The 19,462-nt window shown below is 38.4% G+C and overlaps 1 protein-coding gene across 1 annotated transcript in view; it reads right to left on the bottom strand.

The window, feature by feature from the left end:
• Window positions 1–19,462, bottom strand: part of LOC134221888 (uncharacterized) — a 51,436-nt gene that overhangs the window by 16,320 nt on the left and 15,654 nt on the right. The window contains exons 7-12 of the mRNA XM_062701055.1: window positions 6,658–7,033; window positions 6,085–6,464; window positions 5,841–6,020; window positions 5,339–5,759; window positions 5,121–5,280; window positions 3,662–4,086 (exon numbers count right to left, since the gene is read on the bottom strand). Coding sequence (XP_062557039.1) covers window positions 3,662–4,086; window positions 5,121–5,280; window positions 5,339–5,759; window positions 5,841–6,020; window positions 6,085–6,464; window positions 6,658–7,033 — 1,942 coding nt within the window. The remainder of the gene's footprint in view (window positions 1–3,661; window positions 4,087–5,120; window positions 5,281–5,338; window positions 5,760–5,840; window positions 6,021–6,084; window positions 6,465–6,657; window positions 7,034–19,462) is intronic.

Raw genomic sequence — 19,462 nt, 5'->3', positions numbered from 1 at the left:
CCCGTACTCGCAAAAAAAAAGCACGAGCCAAAAAGTGAAGGCGGTAGGTTCGCGCGAGTGTGACATTTTTGGTAGGCCCACCCGGATAAAAAATACAATAGAGTTGCAATAAAATATCATAGAAATACAATACATTTTATTTATGAACATTAAATTCTATTGTTTTTATATCATACCAATTAAAGTGCCATATTGTTGTTCCAATAGACGTACAATAGATTCAATTGCCAGTAAAAATTTGGCAATAGAATCACAATAAATTCAATTGTAATGGCAAAAATTTGTTTGGGAAAAAATCGAATTTTTTATTATAACAACCCCTATTTTCTATTGTAGAACTACCATTTACAATAGACGTTATGGTGGAAACCAATATTATAACCTGCAAACCCGTCACGTTCCCCGGTTAAAAGGGTTGCTTAAGCGCAACTCCGTAAAGGAGACTACCCACCAGTTTAAGGTTTGCCCGGCCTGAGACTATCCAGAGGATAGGGTCAATGTTTCCCGTAATCGGGAGGGAAGTGACTGGTTGTTTCAAACCGTCGTACTTAGCGTGAGCGGATCGACTCCGCAAGACTCTAAATCACATCCGTGCAACTACCAGAACCGCCCCAAAGACCAACAGTTTTCACAAAAAAACAAACAGTTCACAAACAGTTTTCATCACTGGCACAACTCCTCACAATCAAACGAATAAATCACGCTTTAAAATGAAAAGTTATCCTGACTACAAATAGAAATTCTCGGGTACTTATTCAAAAGGACGTATGTGATTTTGTAAACAAAGATTCAAACGTCGATTTGTCCAATCTGATAGCACTCCAACGCAAACCAACACCACTAACAGGTAGCCGATAACTTCCCCCAAGAATGTTATCGATCATTTAGTAATCTGCATTCGATCATTTAGTAGTTTGCCAATAACTCATTCCAGAGGCCTATTTTCAAAATGTAATGTATTGCGAAGGTTTTTCTACAACTCTCCTTAACAGGCCGATGATCAAATTCCACTATTAAAGGAGTTACGGTGCTAGTTGCCATACTTATACTAATTGGTAACAAAATATACAATCATTTAGTATAAGTTACTGCTACTATCGCCATAGCTCTATAATTAGTGAAATTAAAACAATGGACAATAGGGCACAGTTGTAGATAAACCTTTGCACTAGAAGTCCACCATACAACACATTTTGAAATTCAAATTCTGGAATGAGTTATTGACAAACTACTAAATGATCGAAGGCAGATTACTAAATGATCGATAACATCCTTGGCTTCCCCTACCTATATGTCGTGATGTTTAGCGTGGGATTGCTGTCAGATTGGACAAATCGACGTTTGAATCTTCGTTTACAAAATCACATTACGTCCTTTTGAATAAGTACCCGAGAATTGATGATTCTCCACGAAATGTCATGGTAACCCCTCTCAGATGACTAACTGTTTGTCTACATTTACGGGATTTCGCTTTATCGCGTTCGAGACGTACATTCAAACAAGCAATGCAACAAACGAAACTTTCTACAGACAACAAGAGAGCTTTATTACATTCCGTTTATTCCTGTTCTTCGCCTAGGCCTAGCTTCTTCCCCTTTTTAACATCTAGCTACACATTATCGCATACTATTTAATCCCCAGCAACCTACAGTGTATCGTGCGTGTTGTTTGTGCGGTATGGTACGTTCATTCACTCGCTTACTTGGTACCAATCATTTAACGGAGGCAATTATGTACGTGAAATTTATTGCCTCATGCGCATGGACGTTCACAGTACAAAATGCATGCAAATACTTCCCAAGTAGCACACGCAACATCTTCCTAAAAGCACAGTGTTTCTATTTAGTTTCATTAAAGGCATTGGAAAAACATCAAAGCACGAAAAAGTTGCATCAAGATGACAAAAACGTTCGAATTGTGATCATTGTTTCATTTAAATTGCAGTGCAGTACGTGTTTGACATTTGGAAACAAACAGCCAAAGAATACTGCACTTCATTTTGCAAACACGAAACAAAACCAATAAGTTGCGTATTTTGCGACGAGCGATGCGACGCGACGCGACTCACGTAAAAGAATAACAATCATTATCAGCAAGCTGTCAAATTGCACTGTCGCGTCGCGTCGCATCGCACGTCGCGTCGCATCGCACGTCGCGTTTACTCTGGCTTGCCCCTTAGGCACTACTCCGGCCCGATGTCGACGGCTTTACGTGTCGATCGTTGATGGTTGACTCTCTCACATGGCGCGTGGTCTTACGCTTGAACGCGGCACATGCGTTCGATCGTTGGAAATGGTTTCGCTGCTGTCGGTTGGGCGCTGATGAGCCTGCCTGTCTAGGGCGCGTAAAACGAACGTGACGCGGCCCTCTTCCGGCCACGTGTGCCCCGGGATTACCTTGACGCCGACGAGTGGGGTCAAAAGCGGTCTCTAGTGGGATGGTGGTGTAACGGCAAATGGCTACGCTGCCTCGCACCTAATTAAAAGAAACGCACACGCACTTTTTGGTTGGGGACCTAACTAGGTTGCTAATATTTGCACTTTTACCTTTCTTATACTAGGTTCACGCACTGCCGCCACTTAGATTGATTACAGAAGTTATACAATCAACTAGGGGAACAAAGGGGGAAAAGTTAACACATCATACAAAAAGCTACCATGTCACAAACTAACATTTCAAATTACACCACGACGCGAAACAAATACGGACCACTTTTGCCTCTTCCACTGATCGAATCGAAGTGATCGATTAGAGTTGGAAAATGCCTCAGATTAACTGCGAATCTGTAAAATAATCCCCGGTTGCCGCGATATTACCCGAAGATAATATCACGAACGCTAATTCTCGCAATTGGACATAAAAGATTTAGCGGGCATCGCGACATCTCTTTCTAACGGCTTTCAAACATTCAGTCAAATCCTCTCCGATCTTGGAAGTAGAGTACAAAGTCGAATAAAGAAGGTCAATGCATTTTGAATGGCGCATTTGCGGGTCGTTGTCCCTCTATTCAAGTTAATTTGCATAGCAAAATGACGCGCGGTTGGCTTGGGTCTCATGTTTAGCGCGTGTAGCTGGTAATGGGAACTCACTTGATTGGCTTGTATGCCAGAGAATTATGAAATTCTATTATAGGCTTTCCATGGGATTTAATTAAATAAGAAAACGTAATTGATACAATATTCTTTAATGTTATTCTATAGTGATCCACAATAGAGTTTACCGTAATTACTATTAATTTCAGCGTAATGTTACAATAATTTCTATTAAATTATTTAGCCAAATTATGCTTCAACAAGCTTGCCAATTTTCATACTTGGGACCAAAACAATAAATTTGACATTCAAGGTATCGTCCAAACCCTTAAAACCTAGGCTACTATGCTTAAATCATGTTCATCACAAATACTTTTTGGGATAACAGCGCCTCTTGCGTTCTAATACTTTTGCTTCTACTAATCTCTACTAAAAACACTCAGAAGAAATCAAAAGGCTATGCTTATAAAACGTGTTTGTCGAAAACCATCAAGCTTTTGTAGGTTCCTAAACCGACTTTGAAATGTCACATTACTCTCGCACTTGAAATGACGTCGTACTTCCAATGTATGCAGTCCGTTGTTTTATAAAGCGGGTATCAACTCGTATTAAGATTAATCACAGCTTACCTTTAGCCACCAGTAAGCCATGGTCCAACCTCGCAAATCTGTAGAAAAATGGTTTCTCCACGCACTCCGGATGGGTTAAAATCGCTTGCACCACATCCGGATGGCACGTCCCGAATGCCATCCGGGGTCCCAGCCACACCCTGAACAATCGATCATGCTGGGCGAACGTTTCCCTCAGTATTTCAAACTTTCGCTCCGGTGAGGCACGCAGCAGCTTCCAGTCGTTAATAAACAGTGGATAGCGGGAGATTCCAGCAAACGGGACACCGTCCGCGAAACGGTTTATGTACTGAAGAACGCGCACGTAGACCAACGTGAGGAACGCGATGGACAATGGGACAGCCAGTAGCAGTGGAAACAAATCCATCTTGGTGGTGGCACGACCGATCCCGTACTGGCCTTGATGATAGATTGTAGTGAATATTCTATTCCGGGATTTGAATTCGATTATATCACCCAATAATCATAGAACTATTGCATATTTCTTCGAGCATTCAATGTAAGCCATTATACATGAAATGAAACACTCCTGGCGTAACTAAGGGAGGTGACCAGCTTCAATTATCTTTCAGCGTGCTCGTGGCAGCTTGGCAATTAAGCGTAATTATAGATAGTGGGTAGAACCACGCTGTTCGGTTAGGCATGTATTAACCCATCTAGATTTCTGGCATTTACTTCGAGTTTATATCCGAGTGCCATATATTTCACTCATATGTTCTACTCTGTTCATTGGGATGATAATCGATAAGAATAATTTGTCAACAGATCATCAAATATGTTTCAATTTTGATTGCTCAAAGTACCTACCTCAATTTCAATATTGGATGGAATTGAATCGAAGAAGATTTATTTTGAAGACAAAACAGATATTCGAAATAATGGATAATTTTCATAATGATTAATTGCTTCGGAGTGGCTCGTATAATTATTGTTCTTATATCAATAAATAATCATGATCTGAAATTCTTCTCCGAAAGCCGTTAGCGGAACGTTCGCAAATAATTTTTCACTTGATCGATCCACCTTGCTTGCTAAGCGCTCCTTGTGCCCGTTTGTTTGCTATCGCGAACTATTTTTACCGGCATATTGTCCGACATTCTGGCTATGTGCCCTGCCCAACGCAGTTACCTTATTTTTGCGTTTGAACAATGGTTGGATGGTCCAGCAGTTGATGCAATTTGTGATTTATTCACTTCCTCCATGTACCATCCTCCATCTGTACCCCACCCCCACGTCATGCCCATGCAAAGTTCGCATACCTACTAATCTTCATTTTAGTTTTTTTTTTACGATTCTCTTAATTTACTCGTGATTTCCACATACATCGGAGACTATAACAAACAGATTGGCTAAAGGAAAGACGAAAATCCATTCTTCAGATTTCAAACTAGGCGGATACGATCGCAGACTAATTCATTCTGAAACATATATAAATGTGTAGCAACACAAATGGCGTTAAATTTCTCGTTTCTTCAACCGAATCGTATGATCGCACGATAACTTTAACGTTGGACCAAACTTGTACTGTAATTGCTCTGGCATCAGTTCAGTTGTTAATTTGAAATTGCGCAAAATGTAGATTATCAAAATTTTCATACTAATCATGGCATACCGTCCTCCTGGAAATAAAATAGAATTAATGATACATTATTATCTGAAATTAAAAGAAACTCTTACCTATGCAATCTCTTGGTCCGGTGCTGAATGGGATGAAAACTCCCGCAGGACGATCCCGACACGCAGTCTCACTGAAATGGTCCGGATTGAAGTGTTCCGCATTAGGACCCCAAATGTCCGGCCTTCGATGAAGCGCATACAAACTCATAATAACAACGGTACCCTTGGGAACAGCCAACCCGTCAAGCTCAATGTCTGCCAATGTTTCGCGTGCAATATTGGGAGCCGGTCCAGTCAGCCGAAGGGTTTCCTTGATGCACATCTCTGTGTAGATAAGCTTCTTGAGTGCTTCCGGGGTGATTTCCGACTCAAAAGAAGGGAAGTGTTCGATGATTTCGATATAAACACGTTCCTGGATTTCCGGATACATGGCTAACCACAGACAGCAATGAGATATAGCCAGCGCAGACGTGTCGTTCCCCTATATAGGAAAAGAAGTACGAGTCAGGAGAAACAGTCCAAATGATATAAAAAGTGCAACAAATGTAATGAATTAACTCACAGCGGCTATCATGGTTCGAACATTGTGTTGAATTTCCTCATCATCAAAGGCCTTCCCTGCTCGATCTATGGACAAAATTTGATCCAGAAAAATCTGTGGTTTTCTGTAACCATCTTGATCTTCATCGATCGCATTGTTCTGATCGTTTGCTTTTAACTTTTGACGCCCTTTTTCGATAATCTGAAATTCCAAATTTACCAGATCATTAGATCAATTGAACTCACATGAAACAGCCACACATTACCTCGGCAGCGTATCTTCGATTGATCATCAAAGAATGCATTTCTCGCCAAAAGGTCGGAGTGAACACATACAGGGCCGTAATTTGCATGGGAATACTCAAGATGCGTTCCCCCATGATGTCCATCACTCGTTCGATGTGATGTAGGAATCGGCTTCCGGATTCTTGCTGCAGGTGCTCCATCCCCAGCGTTGTGCCGCAAACCATCTCCAGCGTACAGTGCGAAACAAATCGCGCAATGTTGATCGGCTGTGAAAGGTTCGTTTGATTCAACCGAACTACCAACTTCCTGCTACACTCCTCGAAGATTGGAATGAAGCTGTGTAATATTCTCAAGTTGAAGGTCGAATTCAGCGCTTTGCGCTGGGACTTCCAAAGTTCATCTGCAATAATTACAATAAATTGTATATTCATAGCTCTAAAGCCCATATATACTGTTTAAGTGAGTTGAGTAAAAACTTCACCATTTTTCATCACGTCATTTGCAATAACAAAATAAACTTTCAACCGCAGCCAATTCAATAGAGTTGATCAAATCACTCAGTTTATTCATTCAAATCTTGAACTAAAACTTACGCCGTGCCACCAGTAGTCCTCGAGTCATTCGAAGTTGTTTGTAGAAAAACAGTGGCCGTTCGATGCAGTCCGGGTGATTAACGATTTTTTGCACCAACTCAGGATGACTTGTGCCAAGTGTGAGCTTGGGACCGAACCACAGCTTGAAAAGGCGATCCGTTTGCAGAAATCCGCGGATGAAGTTTTCAAATATCTGCTCGGGAGTTTTGCCAACGAACATCAATCCATTTCCGATTAGCGGATAGCAAGGAGTGATGGTCGGAAGATCTCTAGCAAATTGATGATTTTTGCGATGTTTAAACAACAGTAATATGGTGAGAAGAACGGCGAGGAGTAAAATCATTTCGTTGCTACTCATGGGACGGAACTGTTCAAACTAGCAGGTGACTGTCAAGTGGCTTAGTTAAGACTCAAGGGGAAGCATTTAGTTTTTTAGCTGTAGACACAAAAACGAGAATGCGTCAATCCTACCTTTCAAAGATCCTAAATGTATCCTCTATGAATAATGTGTCACAGTAAGAACCCCCATTTTAAAACGAACATGTGCTGAGGTACTTTGTGAATGAAGAGTTACTTTTATGGTTCTCGTTCGAGGCATTGCAGTGATGCACAACTGCGCTCTAAAAGCAATTAAATATGGAGACAACAAAAAAGCGTGAAACAGTTCTTTCATTAAATGGGATTTGGGCGAAGAATCAGCCGCCACTTCACAGTGGTTAAAATCCCGAAAAGCGTAATGGGCAGGATATTCAGATTAAAATCGTGTATGAAGTGGAATAGTATGTTCAGCAAGTATGTTACATACGTAAAGGGGTATCATTTGAGAAAATTTTAATTTTTAATGAATTCGCCTAAAAGTGAGATAGAAATTTTATGTTTTTCAAAGTTTGTTGAAACAAAATGGCGTCTTTGGGAAAGTTATCATAAATAATGTATAGAAAAACTTTGTCAAAGACACTACGTGTCTATCTATTGAAACGAACAAAATATTACTCAATTTTAGACAATAGGTCATTTAACCCTATAAAAACTGGTATACGTGCGGTAAGACGCGCGGCTACAAAGCAAGACCATGCTGAGGAGGGTGGCTGGGTTCGATTCCCGGTGCCGGTCCAGGAAATTTTCGGATTGGAAATTTTCTCGACTTCCCTGGGCATAAAAGTATCATCGTGTTAGCCTCATGATATACGAATGCACAAATGGTAACCTGGCTTAGAAACCTCGCAGTTAATAACTGTGGAAGTGCTTAATGAACACTAAGCTGCGAGGCGGCTCTGTCCCAGTGTGGGGATGTAATGCCAATAAGAAGAAGAAGAAGATGAATAACTTTTCATGGTTGAATTTTTGAGGTCAAAAATGTTCTCAAAACTTATTCAGCACATAAAAATACAGCATTCAACTACTAAATCATAATAATAATTTCAATTGATAGAAAACAATTCGAGATTTACGAACGAAATTACACATTTTTCACATCAAAATATCTCGCAAGGTTGCAAAAAGTGGCAGCCAAATAAATGCACATTCAAAAAACAGATGGTAGCTTAGCAAGGAAAGCACCTGTCTAGCGTACTGGTTTTGTGAGATGAAACCCAATTGAAAGAAGTGGTTACCCTCTAATACATTTTTCGAACAAAATCTATCACATGTTGTGCATATGCATGAATCGAGTTCCAGAAATAGTAATTAAAGCCAGTTGATTGTTCAACCATACATATTTATCTTATACCAAAGAATGACTCGAACATGTAGAAAAATAGTTATTTTTCAATAACAAAAATTTGACGAGGATACAACCAGATACAAATAAAAGCACATGTAATAGAAAGCTTTGAAGCTTATCTTTTGAATGTGCATTTATTTGGCAGATTCTTTTTGCAGCCTTGCAAGATATTTTGGTGGGAAAAATGTGTAATTTTGCTCTTAAATCTCGAATTTCCTTCTATAAATTGAAATTATTGTTATGATTTTGAAAAACATAAAATTTCTATATCACTTCTAGGTGAATTCATCAAAAATAATATTTTCTCAAATGATACCCCTTGATGTATGCAACATACTTGCTAAACATACTACGCCATTTAATACACGATTTCATATCGAAAAAGCTGACGATCACGTTTTTTCAGGATTTTAACCACTGTGCACTTGCGAGTGAGTTCATCGAGAAATAAAAATAGGATTAAATTTATGAAGAAAGCCATAGGAGCGCTATTTCGCAAAATAAAATTTCCATAAAGAATTAGAAATTTTCCATATTTATGAAAATACCAATAGAGAAATCAGGGCATAAGCAATAAATAAATAATAATTTCCCTGAATAATACTAAATTTCTATAAACAATAAGGAGTTTTCCACAGAACAAAATTAAATTTACAAATTTGCAGAAGCAAAAATTGCAATTAGAGAAGAAGAACTTTCCATAAAAAAAATCAGAATGTCCCATTGGATAAAGTAAAATTTGAATATTTTAACAAAATTTTCCACAAAATATTTTTTTTTTCATACAATATTGAAGACTTTCCACAAAATAATCAATAATCAATTAAAAAATAGAAAAAAAAGCAATAAAGTTAATTAAATTTTCCATGAACAATAAAACCTCAGTTTGCTTTTTTATATTTCTTTATGGAAATTTTCTAATTCTTCATTGCTCTTTTTTGATTATTTTGTGAATAGTTTTTAATTTTTTGTGGAAAACAATATTTATTTTGTGAAAAATTTTGTAATTGTTTATTGCTAATATTGACTTATTTATGGAAATGTTGTATTTTTTTCAATGGACCATTTGGATTTCTTCAAGGAAACTACTTTTTTTTATAATTGCAAGTTTTGCTTTCAAAAGTAGGTACTAATTTATTGTTGTTTTTTGAAAATTCGTAATTGACCTTTCCTGTCAAAAATTGTATCTCGATTTATTGTCTCAGTCGATTCTTTGGCTTATTTAAGGTCAACTTTCCCAAAGAACTCATATTTTTAAAGCCTATTTTGAACTATTTTCAAAATCGAGAACAAAAACCGAAAAAGTGTCAACCAGTCTGAAAAATTTACCCGATGCTCGTTCAAAGTCGGGCCAATCTTGAAAAACAGTACTTCTTCGATTTTTTGTTTAAAATGTTAAAAACTCTTAGGAGCGTCAAAAAATATGGGTTCTTTGGGAAAGTTTACCTTAAATAAAATAAAGATTCGATTGAGCGAATAAAAATTTTTGACGGGAGAGGTCAATTGTTCATGGAAATTTTATATTTATTTATTTCTTGCAGTTTAATTTTTTGTTGTCAAATTTCTATTTTTTATGGAAAATTTCTAATTTTTTGGGGGGATTTTTTATTTTAGTCGGAGCGAAATACTTCGATTTACTTCACTTGTATATTACCCTTTTAGTTTTTTCACTGGAATTAACAAAACCAAATGTGCATTATCTGCGTTTGGCCAAAATCAGGGTTTGATTCCATAGAAGAATAAAAAATCTCTCGCTTATCATTTCTGTACGATAGGTAGCATACGTTTTCCGGAAGCTGCTAAGTGCTACGATAATGAACTGATTCGGGAGGCTATACCTGATACCATTTTTCTGGTACGGCTTCTCTTAGCCCTAGAGTAATGCCCTTCGAAACCTTGAAGGGGAATCGGTAACTCCCAACGAGGTGGGCTTGAAAGGCTTCTTTTGGTCCTTGAGTCCCAGGGTCGTTCCAAAGGAGGTGGGTAGGTTTTCGCACCTTGTTAAAGCAGATTTGGGAGTTAGTTTTTAAGCAAATGTTACTCTTCTTCTTCTTCTTATTGGCATTACATCCCCACACTGGGACAGAGCCGCCTCGCAGCTTAGTGTTCATTAAGCACTTCCACAGTTATTAACTGCGAGGTTTCTAAGCCAGGTTACCATTTTTGCATTCGTATATCATGAGGCTAACACGATGATACTTTTATGCCCAGGAAAGTCGAGACAATTTCCAATCCGAAAATTGCCTAGACCGGCACCGGGAATCGAACCCAGCCACCCTCAGCATGGTCTTGCTTTGTAGCCGCTCATCTTACCGCACGGCTAAGGCTAAATGTTACTCACAATCGATTATAAAGATGGGGTTGCAAGTCAAGCGAGCCTAGTGGCGTTGGGGGTTGTTGGTCTACTGGCGGCCAATTGATCACTCAAAGAGCCTAAGGAAATTAGCGTCGTGGAACAGGCAGGTGACCTCCAAAGAAAAGTTTCCGGATGGGAGGGGCGTCTAACGGTACGTGGGTGACGGCTTTGCGGCTTCCACTATGACAACGAACGACGAGGTGAGGATGCTTGGCGTATTGTCGACGAAGGACGTCTGCGGCCACACCCTACGACGGTTGCTTCGAAATGTGATGGGCAACTTACGTTTAAAGGGTGTTTGACGGTGAACGGAAGATCTTGAAGGCTGTATTCGAGCGTTCTTTGATGGGCGAAATACGCCCATTTCCCACCAGGTAGGAAAAAACGTGCGGCCGGATGCCACACGGTTGCTCCGGGTGGCTGCTTTCTTTTAAAAGCCCCAATTGGGGTGGCACCGGTTCTTATGATGCATATCATCTTGCTTTACACAGTTGTGCGAAAAAAATATGACCGCAACATAATATGTGACAGAACACAGCGTTTTATGAAACCCCCTCGGTGGGAGCCACCTATGCGAATCAGTTTTTTTTTTCAACTTGTGTACAAGTGCGAAAGCCTTCCTTTTATCGTAGTTCTTTGTCTATTGAGAGCGATTTCTACAAACCTTGGCCAAATTGTGGCCAAGTATATTTTTTTTCCGAATATGGCCGTAAGGGCTATTTGGCCAAAATTGTCAATATGCCGAACCGATCGGTGTCAGGCCATTTGGCCGAAGGTCATTAGGCCGAATGGACATTTGGCCGAATGGACATTAGGCCGAACGGTCATTAGACCGAATGGCCATTAGGCCGAATTAGCAAAAAGAAGCAAGAAGTGAAAAATGAGAAGTTCTTCCTTCACCTCACCCCTTCTTCCTTCTCCCTTCTGGCATCTTCCTTCTTCCTTCTTCTTTTTTCCTTTTTTCTTCTTCCTTCTTTCTTCTTTCTTCCTCCTTCTTTTTTATTCTTTCTTTTTTCTTCCGTGTTCTTCCTTCTTCCTTCTTTCTTCCTTCTTCCTGCTTCCTTCTTCCTTCTTTCTTCTGCGTTCTTCCTTCTTTCTTCTTCCTCCTTCCATCATCCTTCTTTCTTCTTCTTTATTCCCTCTACCTTTCTTCTTTCTTCCTTCTTCCTTCTTCCTTCTCCCTTCTTCCTTCTTCCTTCTTTCTTCTTTCTTCTTTCTTCTTTCTCTTTCTTCTTTCTTCTTCCTTCTTTCTTCTTCCTTCTTTTTTCTTCCTTTTTCCTTCTTCCTTCTTGCTTCTTCCTTTTTCCTTCTTCTTTCTTCCTTATTCTTTCTTCTTTCTTCCGCCTTCCTTCTTTCTTTCTGCTTCCTTCTTCCTTCTTTTTCATTTCTGCATCCTTCTTCCTTCTTCTTTCTTCCCTCTTAATTCTTCCTTCTCCCTTCTTTCTCCTTCATTCTTTTTTCTTCATCCTTCCTTCTTCCTTGTTTCTTCCTTCTTCTGCCTTCTTCCTTCTTCCTTCTTCCTTCTTCCTTCTTTCTTCTTCCATCTTCCTTCTTGCTTCTTCCTTCTTGCTTTTTCCTTCTTGCTTCTTCCTTCTTGCTTCTTCCTTCTTGCTTCTTCCATCTTCCTTCTTCCTTCTTCCTTCATCCTTCTTTCTTCTTTCTTCTTTTTTCTTCCTTCTTCCTTCTTCCTTGTTTCTTTCTTCTTCTTCCTTCTTCCTTCTTCCTTCTTCCTTCTTCCATCTTCCTTCTTGCTTCTTCCTTCTTGCTTCTTCCTTCTTGCTTTTTCCTTCTTGCTTCTTCCTTCTTGCTCTTCCTCCTTACTTATTCCTTCTTCTTTCTCCCTTCTTCCTTCTTCCTTCTTCTTTATTCTTTCTTCTTCCTTCCTCCTTCTTCTTTCTTCCTTCTTCCTTCTTCCTCTTTCTTCTTTCTTCTTCCTTCTTTCTTCTTCATTCTTTCTTCTTTCTTTTTCCTTCTTCCTTCTTCCTTCTTCCTTCTTCGTCCTTTCTCCTTCTTTCTTCCTTCTTCCTTTTTCCTTCTTCCTTTCTACTTCTTCCTCATTACGCACTTCCCACTTCTCACTACCCACTTGTCATTCGGCCTAATGGCCATTCGGCCTAATGACCGTTCGGCCTAATTACCATTCAGCCTAATGACCTTCGGCCTAACGGAGTTCGGCCTAATGACCCAGCATCGAACCGATCATATGACCGAGAATGTCGTGTGGTCAAAAGGGTCATGTGGCCGAAAATGTTAATTGGCCAAACAGGCCATTTAGCTGGAAAAGTCATTAGGCTAAATAGGTCATTTGACCGAAAATTTCGTTTGACGTCTCTCACTTGAGTAATTCTCCGGGCCGGGCCACTATTTGCACCAGGTTCTTAAAAATGCCTAAATTTATATTCATTTGAAAGTTTTCGGCGAGTATATTAAGGATCCGAGTTAAATTATTCAGAAAGATGAACCCCTCGTTAGTTATACACGTAATCATTTTAATGGACCCCTCGATTTTTGTTAATTTTTGAGTCATCAAAACTGTCATAACTCCAACATTTCTCAACCGATCACAGAGATCAGCATATCGTTGGAAAGAAGGAGAGTGTATCCTCAAGTTGCAATGGGGCTGTCCATAAACCACGTAGACTCTTGAGGGGGAGGGAGGGGTTTCGAAAAAGTCTACGTTAGTCTACGAAGGGGGACGGGGGGGTTTACTAAAAGTCTACGTAGACTTTTTTATAATTTTTTTGGAAAACAATTTATACAGAAGCTATGTGCAAAGTTCACTTGTTCGATTTTTTTAGGATCTTTATCGAAATAATCTAATGAATTTCACTGAAGTAATAGTCTGAACTACGGCTTAAACCTATATGGATATTCCCAGGAAATTCTTCAGTGCTTAGCCGGAAAATTCTACGGAGTATTCTATGAAAACTTTCGGGAAAATTTCAAAATTTCCACTTGGACTTTATTGCTAATTTTTTTTTTAATTTTCCTCGTGATTCTTTATAATTTTCAAAATTTTTGCGAGAAACCCTTCACTGGAGATTTTCTGGGAGGTCCCCGGGAATTTTTTCTTAATTGCGGAAATTCTTCGAAATTTCCATAGGAAATTCTTCGTATATTTTAGGGCAATTTCTTCGGGAGTACTAATGCAAATTTTTTGGAATGATCGATGGAAAATCTTAGGAATTTCCAAAGAAACTGTTGAAAATTTCCACGAGAAATTATTTGAATATCCTACCAAAAACTCTTTAAATTTCCGTAAAAAAATGTTTGCCATTTTTGTAAGAAAGCTTTTGTAATTTTCTTGAAAAATTATTCGAAATTTTTACGAGAAATTCACCAAAATTTCAACTGAAAATTCTCTATAATTTTCACCGCAAATTATTCGGAAAAGTCTTTGGAATGTCTACAGAATGTCTTTAAAAAAAATCCTCAGGAAATTGCTCCAAATCTGCAAGCAAGAACGTAGGAAACCATTCCAAAATTCCACGGAAAATATTTCGGAATGTTCATTTAAACTTAAAATTACCTCGGAAAATAATTCTAACTTTTCACGGACATTCTGAAAATTCTTCGGTTTTATACAAATTTGAACCGGCGTGAATAATTGTAGGTCAGATGTGTGACAGATTTTAAGCAGTAGCGCGCCGATGCAAAAGTATCGGCAGCGGTGGTGCACACCTCTAGAAGGAATAGAATTCAACAGAAATTAAATTATTTGACTTGGAGGTTTGGTTTCAGGAGCAGTGGACAGAGGATTAAATTTGATTTCTATTTTGACTGAAATCACATATGATATTTTGTTAAATTTGGAAAAGTCTACGTAGACCTCAAGGGGGTGGGGAGGGGGTTTCGGAAAAGTCTACGAAAGTCTACTAGGGGGGAGGGGTTTTTTTGAAAATATGAAATTTCAGTCTACGTGGTTTGTGGACAGCCCCAATAGAGGCAGCAATAGCAGGTTGCAAAAAATAGAGGCAGCCATATTGAATTTGACCGCCATCTTGGATTTCTTTTTGAAAACTATTTTTCCGCTAGGTTCGCAACCACCGATTTTGAACATCATTACATTGATGGAAATCTTAGCTTATATTGTGCATTGTGTCCAAAAATCTCAGGTTTATGTTTTTTCTATCAAAAGTTATGTACGATTTACCAACCCCATTTTATTTTTATTATTTAATACAATAACTTGAATACGGCTCCGTTATGCTCAAAATTTAGAGAGAGGCTACAGTTTACAATCGAGCTAGTTAAAAATAACAAGCTACTTTCTCTAGACACGAAGGTGATAAGAAAGTATGACCAAACATTAACGTATTCTGTCGTACACGAATAAAAAAGCTTCTGGAGAATGCTTAATTGCTATTCCATTCATCTCCCAAAGTATAAACTGAATGTCGCAAACAATTTCATTTATCGCGTCTGTTCACTGTCCACCAATTGGAGCTGTGGGACAATAAAATCGATCGTCCTTCAACATCTCACCAACAACAACTATCCTCGGACACTGGTGAACAGACTGTTCAACTTATATGCGACTCGAAGAAACATCAGGCAACATCAGGAATCATCGATCACCGAGTTATCACCGCCAATATCCTCGCCAATTGTCTGTTACACCAAGAACGATTCAACAAGCTCAGAAGCCTCAGGAATCCGAATTTCATTTGACCGAATTGCACAATTACAATTTATGTTTAAACTTACAGTCAGTGTTCGTTTGGTTTTGGTTGCGCATAAAAGTGTCAAGTTTGTGGTGTACATCAGTCTAAAAAGTTATTTTAAAATATGGATTATGGTCAACAAACAAACATTATCAACTATCATCGTTCTTTATTGATTATTTTGTGGAAAATTTTCAATTTTTCATGGAAGAAAAAATTGATTTGTAGAAAATTTTGTAATTGTTCATTGTTAATATTGATATAGTTATGTAAATTTTGTTTTTTTTTTCGTGGAACATTTTGATTTCTTTATGGAAAAATCTTCTTTTATAACTGCAATTTTTGCTTTTAAAAGTGCTTATTATTTTTGTGTTGTGGATATTTTATATTTATTTATTGCTCATACCTGATTTCTTTATTGGCAATTTCCTAATTTTTCATGGAAAATTTCTAATTTTATTTTGCTGCTATATCTTACCTACATATAAATATTTTAAAACGGATCGATTGGCACAATATGTCACCTTTTCATAGCTTACATAAATAAGCTTTTTTTTTCATTCATAAACCCTCAAATATGACTGATAAATATTAAATCGACTAAGATTGATTGTATTAGAAAGATCTGTAAATGCCATGTTCATCTAAATTTTCTTAGTGAAACAATGTGAGAACCTCTTCTTCTCCTTATTGGCATTACATCCCCACTGGGATATTGCCGCCTCGCTTCTTAGTGTTCATTTATCACGTCCACAGTTATTAACCGCGAGTTTTCTAAGCCAAGTTACTATTTTAGCATTCATATATCATGAGGCTAACACGATGATACATTTATGCCCAGGGAAGTCGAGACAATTTTCTAACCGAAAATTGCCTAGACCGGCACCGGGAATCGAAACCAGCCACCCTCAGCATGGTCTTGCTTTATAGCCGCGCATCTCACCGCTAGGTAAGGAGGGCCCCTTCATGTGAGAACATCTATGCTGTAATAAAATCCAGGAAATTCGTAATACATTCAGAAAGTCATCACAAAAATATTAAAGTTTTTTTTTAGCTGAAGCTCCGTTACAATGTTATCGATAATTATATTTTTGCCTTTCTCGTATACTAAGTATACGGTAAAGGCTATATGATCGCTCCAAAAACAAACTTTTTATAGAAGGCCCGGAGACCCATAGTGTTATATACCAATCGACTCAGTTCGACGAATTGAGGTGATGTCTGTGTGTGTGTTTGTGTGTGTATGTGTGTGTGCGCAAAATTACTCAAAAAATGTCACTCATTTTTCGGGCACTTATCCTTAACCGATTTGCTCGCAACAAGTTGCATTCGACGCAGAATCCTGTCCCATTGTTTCCTATTTGAAATTGGCCAGATCGAACTATGGGATCGAAAGTTATGGCCAAAATACAAATTCATACAAAAAAATCGCGTAAAAAATGTCACTCATTTTTCGGGCACTTATCCTCAACCGATTTACTCGCAACAAGTTGCATTCGACGCAGAATCCTGTCCCATTGTTTCCTATTTGAAATTGGCCAGATCGGACTATGGGATCAAAAGTTATGGCCAAAATACAAAATCCTACGAAAAAATCGCGTAAAAAATGTCACTCATTTTTCGGGCACTTATCCTCAACCGATTTGCTCGCAACAAGTTGCATTCGACGCAGAATCCTGTCCCATTGTTTCCTATTTGAAATTGGCTAGATCGGACTATGGGATCAAAAGTTATGGCCAAAATACAAAATCCTACGAAAAAATCGCGTAAAAAATGTCACTCATTTTTCAGGCACTTTTCCTCAACCGATTTGCTCGCATTAAATTGCATTCAACGCAGAATGTCTCATATTTTCTTATTGAAAATTGGCCAGATCGGACTATGGGCTTAGATGCTAGGGCCAAATTACCATTTATTGTGAAAAAGAGTTCAAAAAAAAGTCTAGCTCACTTTTTTAGCACTAAGACTTCATCTATCCCCCCCCCAAGCAACACAAGTTCAACAAATCTGGTTGCAGTAACCATATAGTGACTGAATCCGGTCATCAGTGCCGCGCCAAGGGCGCCAGACCTTAGGGGGGCGCCGAAATCCAGAATTGCCCTATGGGAAATGATGTAAAATGTTATTAAGGTTTTCTCTACGCGATTTTTGGTGATGTCAAATCATTATTTTATTGATGCTGAGGGTCTCAAACTGCTAAAATCAAACTGTGTTAAAAACCTTGGTATATTCTCCAGTTTAAAGTGTTTCATAATCAACCGTTAGACTAATTTCCGAAAGGCCCTTTTCCGTCAGGTATCAGAACCCTGGTTCAGGGAGCATCTTTACTGACTTATTTTTAACATTTACCTGATGAAAAAGGAAATGAACAATGAAAGGAACAGGAAATACAAATGAAAAGAAGAATGGAATAAGTTTCTGGGAAAGAAGCCCTAGATAAGGACTTCAATACGCCAAAGGCGAAATGCAGAGGAACCTGTAAAAAACGTGTATAATTGTTCGTTTGTCTAAGAAATCTAAGCCGTTTTCGAATAATAGATACTCGGAAGTAGTGATAGGGAGTTTGTTTTAATTTGAGATAAATTCGGACCATTTTGGCCCAATGACATTTTCGATTCCTGTGAACCAGACAAATGTATTTTATAATATATTTTGAATTATTTTTTTTCTTCTGGGGCTATATAATCTGTAACGCTTTAAACGAGGCAATTATCTAGACATGCTGAATTCGAGAATCTGCATCAGGGGATATCAGTAATGATGGTAATTGATCTACCTTAAAGTTGAAATAGATTGACCTAATCAAGTCAATCAATGTTACCAAACTATCAATAGACCCACTTAAGGAATTTATATATCTTGATCCGAAGATGCCTGGAGTTGGTTTTTTCCGACTTGATCCAATTAGAATCCTACCTTCACCAATTCTCTCTAATTTCATTTACGGTCCAGTAGTTTTACTCGGAAATTGGATTTCTAAGTCTAAAGCATCAGAACGATGTTTTTTTTTACTTGCCCGACGTTACAGTTGTTGTATGTTAGGGGTCGTTCAATAATTACGTAAGCATTTTTTCTTGGTTTTTCGGACCCCCTCCCCCCTTGTACGATTTTTCCCATTGTTTATTTGAAGAATAAGAAAATGACAAACCCCCCTCCCCCATATGTGCCTACGTAACTATTGAACGACCCCTTAGCAAACAAACCCAATTGGGTTAACCCAATAACTTTTCCAACATTTCACAAAAAGCAAGCTTAAAGCACTCTCTCCACCACTGATTGAACGTGGTTTACCATTATTTACGATAGATGATAGACCTTGAAAAAGGCCACAACCCATCGGTCTAAACGTTGGGCACATAAAAAAATGTTTTTTCAAACCACCGACCAAGGCCTAATGGCGATTCCGAAGGTCATTCGATCCACTCCAAAGTAGGGTTCTTCTTAATGACACTACGTCCGATAGTGATCCAACCGCTGACCGGCACACTTGAACGTGAGAGATGGATTTTATTGGCCTAGATATATTCACTAGTGCGTGAATTCACAACAATGAAATTCGCTTGTCATAAGACGAGTTTGTACAATCCCATTGAATTCCACCACTTAATTGTATCTTGACAGATACGTATTTCGACCACAACAGTAAGGCCGTCTTCAGTGTCTCGTACTTGACTCGACTTGTACGAGACACTGAAGACGGCCTTACTGTTGAGGTCGAAATACGTATCTGTCAAGATACAATTAAGTGGTGGAATTCAATGGGATTGTACAAACTTGTCTTATGACAAGTGAAGACATTCCACTAAAAAGCTCAAAATAATTTTCTTAACAAAATGAAATTTGGATTTTTTGTCGGTAACACACTCACTACTGGATCTATTTTTTTTATTTGAGTAAGAGAAATATTCTGGACTTTTAATACTCCTTACACCTATTGGAAGATATGCAGGTTATAGAGGCTTAAGGAATTTCTCAAAGCAAACGTTTATTGAATCCACCACGCAAAAAAAAGGTTAATTTTGAAAATATCCCAGCTCTTATCATGCTATTTGTTTTGCACGA

Source organism: Armigeres subalbatus, chromosome 3 (assembly GCF_024139115.2).
Source record: "Armigeres subalbatus isolate Guangzhou_Male chromosome 3, GZ_Asu_2, whole genome shotgun sequence".
Classification (NCBI taxonomy): Eukaryota; Metazoa; Arthropoda; class Insecta; order Diptera; family Culicidae; genus Armigeres; species Armigeres subalbatus.
This window is presented reverse-complemented; position numbering and strand designations above follow the sequence as displayed.